The 12,344-nt window shown below is 45.7% G+C and overlaps 1 protein-coding gene across 1 annotated transcript in view; it reads left to right on the top strand.

Moving 5' to 3' along the window:
- Nucleotides 1–5,527, top strand: part of TGFBI (transforming growth factor, beta-induced, 68kDa) — a 16,679-nt gene extending 11,152 nt beyond the window's left edge. Inside the window, exons 8-17 of the mRNA XM_010080638.1 lie at nucleotides 1–201; nucleotides 351–488; nucleotides 714–859; nucleotides 1,029–1,165; nucleotides 1,678–1,808; nucleotides 3,688–3,812; nucleotides 4,509–4,611; nucleotides 4,816–4,895; nucleotides 5,272–5,296; nucleotides 5,466–5,527. Coding sequence (XP_010078940.1) covers nucleotides 1–201; nucleotides 351–488; nucleotides 714–859; nucleotides 1,029–1,165; nucleotides 1,678–1,808; nucleotides 3,688–3,812; nucleotides 4,509–4,611; nucleotides 4,816–4,895; nucleotides 5,272–5,296; nucleotides 5,466–5,521 — 1,142 coding nt within the window. The 3' untranslated portion in view covers nucleotides 5,522–5,527. The remainder of the gene's footprint in view (nucleotides 202–350; nucleotides 489–713; nucleotides 860–1,028; nucleotides 1,166–1,677; nucleotides 1,809–3,687; nucleotides 3,813–4,508; nucleotides 4,612–4,815; nucleotides 4,896–5,271; nucleotides 5,297–5,465) is intronic.
- Nucleotides 5,528–12,344: the final 6,817 nt, after the last annotated feature.

Below are 12,344 nucleotides of genomic sequence, written 5' to 3'. Positions count from 1 at the left end.
ATCACATCCTGAAGTCAGCCATGTGTGCTGAGGCCATCATTGCTGGCCTGACGATGGAGACTCTGGAAGGCACCACCTTGGATGTGGGCTGCAGTGGGGAAGAGCTGACCCTCAACGGGAGGCCCATCATCGCCAACAAAGATGTCCTGGCAACCAACGGTGTCGTGCATTTTGTTAATGAGCTGCTGATCCCGGACTCAGGTACTGGTGCCTCTCTGCATCTTTCTTTCTGTTGCCTTTCTTTTGTCTATTTTGCAGAGGAAATACTGGATTTAGAGGGTGCAGATATTTTGTAGTGATGGGTGGACTGCCTTTAACGCAAGGGTACTATGCATTGCTTTTCTTTTCAGCTAAGACCCTGTTTGAGTTGGCACAAGAATCTGAAGTTTCCAAGTCTATGGACCTTTTCAGACAAGCTGGTCTCAGTTCTCATCTAACTGGCAGTGAGCAAGTGACCCTCCTTGCCCCAGTGAATGATGTGTTCAAAGGTAAACTGGGGAATAAATCCCTTTCTTCCGTCACTTTGGGCCACAGATCAATCTTCAGCCAAGTCTCAGAGCAGAAGCATGCAAACCCTCTCTCAAATACCTCAGCTATAGGCAGTGGCATCTAGTTTAAAATCTGGTGCAGACAATACTCTGTATTTGCACATTTTAGTGTCGCAGTGGTCATTCCGAGTGAATCACTGGTTCTTTCCGTACTTTTTGCTGCAGATGGACTTCCCAGTGTTGACAGCAACATGAAAAACTTGCTTCTGAACCACATTGTTAGAGACCAGCTCTCCTCTAAATATCTTTACCATGGACAGAAACTCCAGACTCTGGGTGACAAGGAACTGAGAGTTTTTGTGTACCGCAATGTAAGTTCCTCTAGCGTGCAGTGTTGTATGTGGCTGAATGATGCTTGATGTCTGTAACATTATGGCTATCACATAAAAAGTGCAACTGAGCATTGTGGAAAGTATAAAAATGTCCCCTTTGAAGCGTATGTTAATAAAGTATTTTTTTTTTCTGCAATTTTGTTCGCAGAACCTTTGCATTGAAAATGCCTGCATTGCTGCCCATGACAAGAGAGGAAGGTTTGGGACCCTCTTTAGCGTGGACAAAATGTTGACTCCCCCAACTGGCTCCGTGATGGATGTTCTCAAGGCAGACCATCGCTTCAGGTGACCTTTTAGTGCCAGTTAGGAGCAGAAGAGCTGCCAAAGCAGTTTCTCTTTATTATGGGTCGTAGTCATGACTAAACCTAATATTTTCAACATGGAAGGAGCATCTAAACCCATGGTCTCATCCTGAAATTATAGGGGGTGAGACTTCAAATAACCCTTCAATGAATTTTGAGCCAACAGTATGTTGTCCCCCTTAATACAGTCAGAAGCTGCTCTGGAGCCATCTGTGCCCATCAGAGCTCCTGTGGCTGGGGCTTTCTGTCTCCTCACTGCCACTTGGTCCCCAAGGATCAGCATCCCCACCTTGCTTTGCCATTTCTCAGATGTTTTGGTTCAACCTCACATGCTTATTTCCTACCTAATCAACATCTTGGCTAATTGATTTGGAGGACCTCAGGAGGATTTTGCAGTTGTGACTTGTCAGCTCTCTTTTGAACACAACATGCAATTGCTCAAAGACCAACAGAAGTAGTTTACAGTGAAGTATTTTACATGTGTTTGTTTTGCAGCACATTGGTGGCTGCAATCCAGTCTGCAGGTCTGACGGAAAACCTGAACAGGCCGGGTACCTTCACGGTGTTTGCTCCAACAAACGAAGCTTTCCGAGCCATGCCCCAGGGGGAGCTGAACAAACTCATGGGTGAGCATTTTCAGAGCACTGAGACGAGCAGCTGCTGTGTGTTCTTGGCATGATGTGGGAGAAATGGCTGAGTTTCTTTGCCACATCTCATTCTTTGACTTTGTCTGTTGGAAGCGTGGGCTTCATGGGTTTGGACAAGCCCCATTCCAGCAGAAGGCTGAGGATGCATGGAGTGGCACCCGACTCTCACACAAAGCGTGGGCATGGGCTTGGAAAACATGTTTGTAGTGTGTGTACTACAAACTTACTATGACTTAAACTGGGCTGGGCTGGTTGGTGTAAGCAAGATAACTCTAAGGTGTTTCTAGAGGAACTGAGGAGGTCTCTGCCTTGCAAGTCAGGGATGGGAGAAGTGAGAATGTGGCTGTCAACCACATAGGAGCAGGGTGTCTAAAGTAAGTTTTGCAAATAGAAAATGCAATCCACATTCGGCCTCAAGCTACACTGCATGAAATTTAAGTAGTACAAGGATGGAGCTGTTGCTCCATCTATGTGTACATGGACAAAGCAGGACATCCAGTCTGATCCTGAGAAGACAAATATTTCAGCCTAGCAGAGATGAAGACCTGTGTCCTGAAAAGCGCAGGCAACAGGCTGGGTGTGGCAAAAAGCATGGGAATGTTTAATAATGCTCTTCTGGATAAGCAGCATGATATTTTCTTTTGTTCATATTGAAAACCGGCTGTGGTTGGAAACAATGTCAGGTATTTGAGTGTAATGTCTTCTCGTCATTAAAGCCCAACCAAACATTGACATCATAATTTGGGAAGCATCTGCCCATGGTAGCTGGTTATCCTTTTAAGTGCAGGGATAAGGAACTTGGTCATATCAGCCTGCACGTCCAGTCTAGTGCTCAATGTGTAAATATTTCAGAACTGTTGTGCAGCTATTGTAAACGGCGGCAGGAGTGAAGTATCCCAGATGCAGACACTTCATACGTTCTTGTTTCTTCACGCAAATATTTAGCTTACGCTCCTGACGAAGAAGTGAATCATGCTGGTGAGGATGTGCAGGGTGAGCTGTGGCCACCCCAGAAAAACTGTAATGGAAAAAACACTCAGAGGGTATTCAGATATAGGCAAAACAAAAAGTTCCCCTTGCTGAAGGAGCTGCTCTGGTTTCATGGATGGAGGCTCTCTATCTTCTGCACTAGCTGTTCCCCATCGCCTGTCGGTGGGTTTTGGCAGTGATAGAGGAGGGCGGCTGGCCCGTGCTGTGCACATCACAGCCTCTTCTAGAAAACAGATGGCGAAGAGGAAGCATCTTATCTTCCTAAGATGTATTTCAAAGCACAGCTACATGCGTAGAGACTCAGTGGGGTGGGGATCAGCCCAGTGGTCTGAGAGCCATTGGTGACATTTCTCCCGTGCTTTTCCCCTCCCCACCCGGGAATCCTGCTCTCTCAGCCAAGGAGATTATTGCAGTGACGCTGGTGTTGGCAGAAGTATTGACATTTGCAAATACCAGAGTGCTCTGTCTGCTTCCTTATTTCACAGAGGTCTTTTTTTCCGTCTTGACTTCCTTGGGAAGTGAAAGTACCAACAGAAGCAGGTTCATAGTGTGCACAGTGGGAGAATGAGGGACTGGAACACCAAGAGATGGGGATTTCATGGATAGGGCAGGTTTGGTGTGTACCAAGGTGGGACATTGGAAAAGCATCCTTCTGGATTCACTGGGATCCTGACCTGTCCAGGTAGGAATGGCCCCAATGTCCTAACCAGTTCCAACCGAGGTCCTTCTTCCTGGACTTTTCAATTTCACATTGTTCCCTTGCACTTTTAGGAAATTATGGTCTGCTCCATGTAATTCCATTCCCATGAAATGCGAGAAGCAAGTGCTGATGCTGTTTTGCAAACATAAATGTTTTTCTTCCCTCCAGGTAATGCCAAAGAGCTTGCCAACATCCTCAAGTTCCACATGGCCGATGAGATCCTGGTGAGCGGCGCGGTCGGTGCCCTCGTGAGGCTGAAGTCCATGCAGGGAGATAAACTGGAAGTCAGCGTGGTGAGTCCCCTCGATGAGGTGTCATGGTCAGCAGGGCTGGGGTCCATGTCTGGGACCAAAGCATGTCTGCGCTTGTGTGGATGATGTGGGAACCTTGTTGAAATGTGTGCATGGACCCACCAAACGGTGTTTTCTGGGCTGTAGCAGAGGGGTTGTTGCCGTGTGTTCACTTCAACAGTCTTGAAATGTGGTTTTCTTCAGCTTTCTCCCCAGAAGACCAGTTGTAAATGGTTTCCAGGAGCTGTTATAAATTCAACCCTGAGTCATGAGGGAAGAAGTATAAATAAATTAAACGAATTGCTTGTTCAGCTAGCACATCTTTTGTAGTGTAGCAAAAATGATCTCCGCACAGGCTCCCTTTACGCAGCAAGGTTTATTTAATGTATAATTTCATTTCAGAAACTCTGCACTACATTAAGAAAATGTAGGATCCTCTATTGAGAAAAAAAATATTTCAGAAAATAAATAACTCAAGACCCACTCGGTGCATAAGAAAGAAAATGTAGAACAAAAATGGAAAGGCCAGTGTTTCCAAGGGTGTTGAGTTGTCCAACTTGTGTGCTAGACTCCTCCAGTGTCCAGCCCTGATCTGCCTTCTCCTGATGCCATCTCCGCAGCCATCCCTCTTGGCACGAGCAGCGGCAGTGACAAAAGTTTCTTATTTTCTGCTTTTTTTTTTTTTCTTTTCCTGAACAGAAAAACAATGTAATACATATCAACAAGGAGCCTGTTGCTGAAAGCGATATCATGGCCACGAATGGGGTGATTTATGCCGTGAACTCTGTGTTACAGCCTCAGGGTAGGTCCATGGTTACAAATATCTAGAGCTGCACCATTGCAGCAGAGCTGCTTTGGGAGGGAGAGGTGATACATGGCAAATGCTTCTGTTTATTGAGGAGGATTAGTCTGTTCTGGGATTTTCAACACATCCTCCAATATACTGGAAGGAAACAGCCTACGTGCTTTGACGAGGATTTCAGTGCTGTCTATGTCCCACCCTTAGCTTCAAGGCCACAAGAAAGAGGTGATGAGCCTGCGGATCCCGCATTAGAAATCTTCAAACAAGCATCTGCGTTATCCAAGGTAAACGGCAAAAAATCTCTCGTTGTAGAACTCCTAGAATCACATTTCGGTAATAGCGATTGGAAGATAACGTCACGTTCCGATTTTGCCTTCCGAAGAGAGTGAGTGTATGTGTTTCGTGGAATAACCAGTCCTCTCTTCTTACATGATTTAATTATATAGGAAATAAAAAATTTTGCAACATGAAGCCTACAGTTTTGCAGCACACTGTGAATGTGACCTTGGCACGGTACGATATATGTCAGCCTCCAATAATGAAGAGTCATTCATCCATAGTTGTTGGAGACTGGGATAAATATATTGACATGCAAACTGTTCTTATAGCTGTCGGAGATTTCTTGTATTTATGCAAACTTTATATTTTCTTACCATGCAGGTTTCTCAGAGGACTCCTCGACTAGGTAAGACAACTTCTCTAGCTTGTTTCTAATTTACATTGTGCATCCCTGTCCCTGAAAGAGACGTTTATTCTGTTTTCTTGCTCCAAGCAAGATGTAGCATAACCGGGAGGGGAGGGGACAGGGAGATGCTGTGTGATTGTCCCAGTGAACTCAGTCTTCTCCTTGGCAGCACCTGTCTACTCCCGGCTACTAGCGAGGATGAAGGAGAACTCGGGTGGATTCTGAGCCGTGTTGTGAGCAACCGCAGTCAGCGCCTCCATCCCATCCACTCCGGCTGACAGATAAAGAGAAGGACAGAATTGTTTTTAAAAACCAAATATCACCCTTAAATTTATTTTTGTTTCCCATGAAATGGATATGGAAAATGAAAAGCCATATATATATGTATATATTTTAAGACCTTTTTTTTTGTTTTGTTTTGTTTTAACCTTAAATTTCCCACTCTGAGGATAGGTTTTTGGGTTTGTTTGTTTGTTTTGTTTTCCCACAAAGTACTCACAACTTGCAATTTTTAACACACCCAGTTTGGGGCTTTATATATATGTACAAGGGCAGGTGCTTAATTCCGCCCTGGTTCAGGAGCTCAGATGGATGCTCAGAGCTCGCCTTGGTGCTGTCTCACCTCGGGGACCGAGAGGGGCTGAGTCGAAGCCCCTTTTCCAGGCTCCCAGTGGTACCTACTGGCACTGCAAACTCCAGGCTCCCAAAGTGGGAAGCCAGGTACAGTCTCACTGAAACCCCCCCACCAAACCAGTGCCAGAATTGGGAAATTTTGTCCAGAATGACGTGTCAGGAACTGTGTGTCTTCAGATTTCTGAGCAAATACATCACGCGAGGCCAGCTGTATGGCTGGGCAAACAGAATTGCTTTGGAGGAAGTAAATTTGTTGAATTCATTAACCGTTACCCAAGCAATTTTTTTTTTTTTTTTAAATAAGCATGTGTTTCCTTCTTCCCCTGTGTTTTAAAAGTCTTGTATGAAATTCTGAATTGAAGGCTTTTAACAAAAGCCTCTCTATTGACATTGAGGAAATGGCATAATTATAAGCTATGGTTTGAACTGTTCTCTTTTTTTTTTTTTAATTGAGTTTTGTTTATACCTATGGGTTTTAACTGTGCTGCATTTTGTTCATGAGATTGAAATGAGAGTTCTCCCTGGCAGAAGCCTTCCAGAAAGAAAATATTCTGAATTGAAGGCTTTTAACAAAAGCCTCTCTATTGACATTGAGGAAATGGCATAATTATAAGCTATGGTTTGAACTGTTCTCTTTTTTTTTTTTTAATTGAGTTTTGTTTATACCTATGGGTTTTAACTGTGCTGCATTTTGTTCATGAGATTGAAATGAGAGTTCTCCCTGGCAGAAGCCTTCCAGAAAGAAAATGAGTCATTTTTAATAATGTTTTTTTTTAATAAAAAATTAAAAATAAAATCAAAAATATAAATATGACAAGTGATGATAATGCTTGTTTGTTTTTTTATTTGCTTTCAGTTGCCTGATGGCACAGTTTGACTACCCGAGCACTGGGAAGGAGGGGGTCAGATTTAGCCAGATATCAAGTGCAGACTACAAAAAAAACAGATTGTTTTGGTCTCTCTGGCTGAGAAACGCGTTGGTAGTTTTTCTTCTATTAAAAGCCCAAATCAAAATCCCATATGCTGTGAGCCATCTGCATAACTCAAATGTGTGAAAAATAATTAAGCTCTTCTTTCATTTCCCTTCCCCAACCTCCCATCTCATCTTTTTATCTTTCTGGCATGATGGAGTCCTGTTATTGAAGGCTGGAGCGGTGATGGGGAACCCTTTAAGCCACCTATTCCCAGCAGCCCAATGAAGAAGAGTCGTATTAGGGGACTGGCTCCTGTGGGAGGCTCAGCTTTTTGTAATTAGAATAATTAATTACTAACACCTATAAAAGCCTGAGAGAAAGGAAAAGCCACTTTCCTTCCTGCTCAGTGGTAGTGTGTGTGTGTGCAATTTTCGAGAGCAGATGCTTGCTTTTTTTTTCTTTTTCTTTGTGAGTCTTTTTTTTTTTTTTTCTTCTTCCCTGCTTGATGGTTAAGTGATATAGAGTCCTTCATAACTTGGGAAGCTGGAAAGTAGATCTGATTCTCATCTAGGTGAGTGTGCCTCACTGATACCTTCTTGGTGTCTGACCTTGTGGCTAATTAAGTGTTTCTTTGCAAAATGAAACCAACGGAGTAGATGGGAGTAGGGAAACTTTGCTTGGATGTACTTAGTAACTACAAGAAGTCCTGTCTGCCACGAGAGCAGTTTTCATCTCCTCCTGGGAATACAGCCCTGGCTTTTCCCTGGCTGGTTTATGGGCAGGTGTTGGGGCTGGTGGTGATGCAGCAATAATCTCCTTCATGTTTTGCGTGTGGCTTGACTTTACTAGGCTTGCTTTGAGCAGGACACCAGGTTTATGAGTCCCAGCAGAGTTTACAGTAGATAGAGGTGTGTTATCCTTCCAATCCAATTCCCATTTTGCTCTGTCCCATTGCTTATCTTCCCTGGCCCTCTGGCAGTGTTTCCTCTCTTGCTCCTCCTGCCTTCTCCATCCCCATAGCTGCCGTGGGGTGCCAGCAGCAGCTCCCCACAGTGCCACAAATGCAGGGCTATTGCGTCACCCCTATAATTTCTCTGGGATCCCACATCCTGGGAAGCCATCCCGGGGTGCCTTCCCATGGGTTCTGTGCTTGGAAGCCCCCCAGGGCCTTGGTGGCTCCAGATGATAGTTCATGTTGGTGGAAGTTCCTGAGATGACTTAATTCTCCTAATCCACGTTGGTTTCTCACCCCGCTGTGCTTGGAGGGGGTTACCCACATGGCTTAGATCAAGGGCAACAGTTGAGCTGCTTTAGCTGATCAGGAAGGACTGCGTCTGTTCCTTTGATTCAGTGACAATTTGGGGATGTTTTCCCCCATGGATATTCATCCCTGTACCTTACACCCTATAGAGTGAGAGTAGCTGCTGGCAGTCATCCCACCAAGAGGAGAGAGATGTTATTGCTTCAGCCTTCGAGAGCTGTGAAGAGAGGAAGCGAGAGGAGAGCAGCTGAAAGATGGGGAAATGAGGAGTGCTGAGATGATGGGAATATCAAACTTATCTGTCATTTTCTAAGGACATATTTTTTAATTTTTTTTTTAATGTGACAAAAGGTGGAAGTGAAAGGAAGAAGGAAGTTGCTGGTGCTGAGGAGAAACATAACTCCCCTGGGGAAGTGCTGGTCCTGCGAGTCCAGCTGGGCTTGGGAACCTGAGGGATGTCCCAGCTGAGGGCTGTGGTGGGATGGAGGAGCTGGGGCTCCCCTGCGGACCCACCTATCCCACCCTGCAGCTCCTGGAGTCTACAGGCAGCACTCTCTGGGGTGGCAAGAAGCAAAGACTGATAAAGCTGAAAGAGCTGATTTTTAAGCTGAAAGAGGGGAGATTTAGATTGGATATTTGGAAGAAATGTTTTCCTGTGCAGGGGGTGAGGCAGTGGCCCAGGGTGCCCAGAGAAGCTGTGGATGCCCCATCCCTGGAGGGGTTCAAGGCCAGGCTGGATGAGGCTTTGGGCAACCTGGGCTGGTGGGAGGTGTCCCTGCCCATGGCAGGGGGTGGGACTGGATGGACTTTAAGGTCCCTTCCAACCCAAACCATTCTGTGATGGTGCTGCTGGGCAGGGGTTTGGGCTGCTGCAGCTGCAGAGTCCCTGGGGCAGCCTGAGACAAGCAGCATTTAGGATCACCCTTCCTGAGGCAAGCACAGCTGGGGAGTTCAGCTCACACTGCACCAGTGGTTTTGGTTTCTCAGGCTGTTGGAGTATTTCCACCCAAAACCCAGAGTGTGTGTGTGCATGCCACTGTGAGCCCGAGTTGGGGCTGTCCTCTGCAGGAACACCCTCCAGGGCTGGGGCAAAAAGAGCCAAACTGAGAGCAAATGTGAGGCTTTTGGAGGAGAATTTTGCTTTTTTCCTCCTTTGGAGTCAAGAGTGTTTTTCTATTGAATATTTGCAGGAATGTGCAGCCGCCCTTGTTTACTTTTTTAGAATAATGATTCCTTCACTTGCAGTGGCTCCAGTTCAACAAAATAATTAAATGTATGCAGAAATCCATTTAGGAAAAATACAGCTTGTAAGTGTGTGCTCTGCTAAGTCCTGAAATCCCACTGGGGAAAAGTGATCATGGCTGGGCCAAGGCTGGTGGGTAGCTCCTGTGCCGGCTGAGCACCCGTGCTCTCCTGGGTTGGAGCTGTGAAAAGAAAGGCTGGAAAAACAAATGTTGAATGTGAAATGCAGTGTTTTAGGAAGGTTAATGTGGTGGTTTTGCTCCTTTACATCTGGAGACAAGAGCCAGAGACTTTCTTCTAGAAAGTTCTTTAACTTTGGGGTGGCCTTCTGCAAATCTATTTAAAGCAAGAGAAAAAGCAGTGCTGTGCTTTGTCCCAGGAGAGATCTCACATGCTGTAGTGGAAAACATGTGCTCTTCCAGCATCATGGAAATCTTGGAGCACTGTTTGCTTGGCTTACAAGAGGTTTGGAGTTGATGTGCCTCAAGTGCTGGGACTTGGGGAGGTCTTGCTGTGAGGTAGGTGATGGCAGCTCCCTGCATCTTGTGGAAAGGCAAAAGCCTTCACGTGTTTCAAAGGAGGAATGAATGAAGTCAAGGCATCGCAGCCAGATGTGCTGCAGAAGGATGACCCCTGAAAGACAAACCTGAGGGCAGGTGTGAAGCCACCCATGTGGCATTGCTGGAAAAAATGGTACTCCCTGCTCTTCTGTTGTCATTAAATTCTTGTTTCTACATGGGATTTATTGGGAAGTCGTTGCACCTGTTAGCTGTTGTCTCAGGAGGACCAAAAAGAAAACCAAAGGGTAATACTAGTGCTGGTGGAAGATAGGCTTGAAGGAGCAATCGGCATCAGAGGCATCCGGCTGTGGCTCAGGCAACTTGTGGTTTTTCTTTCGAGTCATTTTCAGTGATGCATTTGAGAGGTTTTGCAGAAATCTGTAAATTCCCCGAAGAAAAATATTTAGGGGGATTTTCTTTCCAACAATTAATGATGCCTTGCTGTTTTGTAATATTTTTTATGAGTAATTACTTTGCAAAAGCTCAGCACTTTTCCTAGGGGAAGTAATTTGGAGCAAAAGCAGAAGAGTATCAAGTGTGCAGCGAGTCATGCAGCACGTTGTGAAGGCATCCTCCTGCTAAGGTAGAATGACTTTCCTAAGGATCAGTTATCACCTCCTGGAAAGGAAGGTGACAGGAAGGGTTTGCTGGATGCTGCTATTTGTGATACACTGAAAATTTCTTTACAGAATTATCAGGAGTTGGTCCAGGCACATCTTTTTCCTGGTACACCTACCCTTGACTTTTCTGCAGCTTTTCAGAGAGCTTGAATGCCTCTTAGGCTTTTGTCTTGCCACCTCTCTCTTCTTTCTTGGTTCAGTCTGTCTTTCCAGTTGGACTTCATCTGACTTCTGAAGCTGTGACTTCAGTTTTTCATGTGCAGCTTGTGCATCAATCTCTATTACCTGACAAATGCAAAATTGGTTATATTTAACTGCTACTTCTGGGAAGAATCAAGATCTCCTGGTTAGAAAATAATTGTGCAGGACCTGGGGGGGCCTTCTGAGGGCATTTGTTGAATTAGGGAGGCGAGAAGATGAATTAATAGATTTCAAGGTTTCCACCAATGCTTCTGTGTAGCTCTTCTAGCTTTCTGCCCTTGTTTCAAAGTTTGGGATAAGTGACCTTTTAGGTGGAAATCCCATACAGCCCCAAAGTATTGCAATGCTATCTTTGTACATGCAGCACTTGAATTACCAACCTCCATGAAGAGCCAGGGGATGGCTCTGAGGAAAGGTGAAGTATCATGACAACAGGGACAGTAGCTGTCACTTTATAATTAAGGCTGATTTTATATCACTAGTCTGAAGACACATCCATCTGCTGTAAGCATCCTAATCTCTGTACCCAGCATGGTGTGTGTTCTAGCAATGCTGTCAGTGGTGTTCATGGCTTTGGACACTGGACAGGCTCATGTGGTGATAGAACCACAGACCGGTTTGGGTTGGAAGGGACCTTAAAGCCCATCCAGTGCCACCCCCTGCCATGGGCAGGGACACCTCCCACCAGCCCAGGTTGCCCAAAGCCTCATCCAGCCTGGCCTTGAACCCCTCCAGGGATGGGGCATCCACAGCTTCTCTGGGCACCCTGGGCCACTGCCTCACCCCCTGCACGGTTAAAAATGCAGCTTCCAGCTTGGAGCTGGCTCCTGGTGGGCACCTCAGAGTTCAGGTTGTGGGTCTGGCTGGATGGGGTGACCTACCAAGTCTGTCTCTGGTCCTACTCCTAGACAGATAACAGACCCCCACCATTCCTGTCACGTAAACCCCGAAGTGCTCAGGTAGAAATATTTACAGACTTGTCCCTGACAACCATACATCCACCCCTGTACTCAAGCTAAAGGGACCTGATTTTGCAATCTTTGCTCACATGAATGGTAGTGACACACCCCGTTAATCACCCCTGTGGACGTGCAGTGGCACCAACAACGATTAAACCAGCAAAAGTGCCTGGTTCCCTTCCTTAGCTCATAACTAAAGAGCAGGAAAAAGTGGAATAAACAAAGCAAAGCTGCAGGGTAGACACGCAAGGCAAAGGGAACTGAGGAGCATCAGCAGAAAGTCCTCCAGGACAACACCAGCTGCGAGCACTTGAGGCTCAGGAAATGCTGCTTTTAAGAAGTTCGTGGTGCTATTGCATAGGGCCGGAAACAGGCTGGGGGTGAGGCTGTGCAGTTATGCCTTTTATTTGCTCAGCATATTTTGCCTCTTTTTACGTAAAACCAGCAAATGAGGAACTTAAAGTCCCTTCTCCCATAAGAGCTTTTGGCTGCACAATTGTTTATGGGCTTTCTGCTTTTGGGCTGCTTCCACCTGATGTTCTTGCTGCTGTTACCCTGAAATCTATAGAAAAACAGGAATAACATGACCTGTGCTCCAAGATTTTCTGAAATGCCCTTGAAGCTCCAGAGATCTGAGCTGAGTTCCAAGAGATGGGAC

The sequence above is a fragment of the Pterocles gutturalis genome, unplaced genomic scaffold (assembly GCF_000699245.1).
Source record: "Pterocles gutturalis isolate BGI_N339 unplaced genomic scaffold, ASM69924v1 scaffold26559, whole genome shotgun sequence".
NCBI lineage: Eukaryota > Metazoa > Chordata > Aves > Pterocliformes > Pteroclidae > Pterocles > Pterocles gutturalis.
This window is presented reverse-complemented; position numbering and strand designations above follow the sequence as displayed.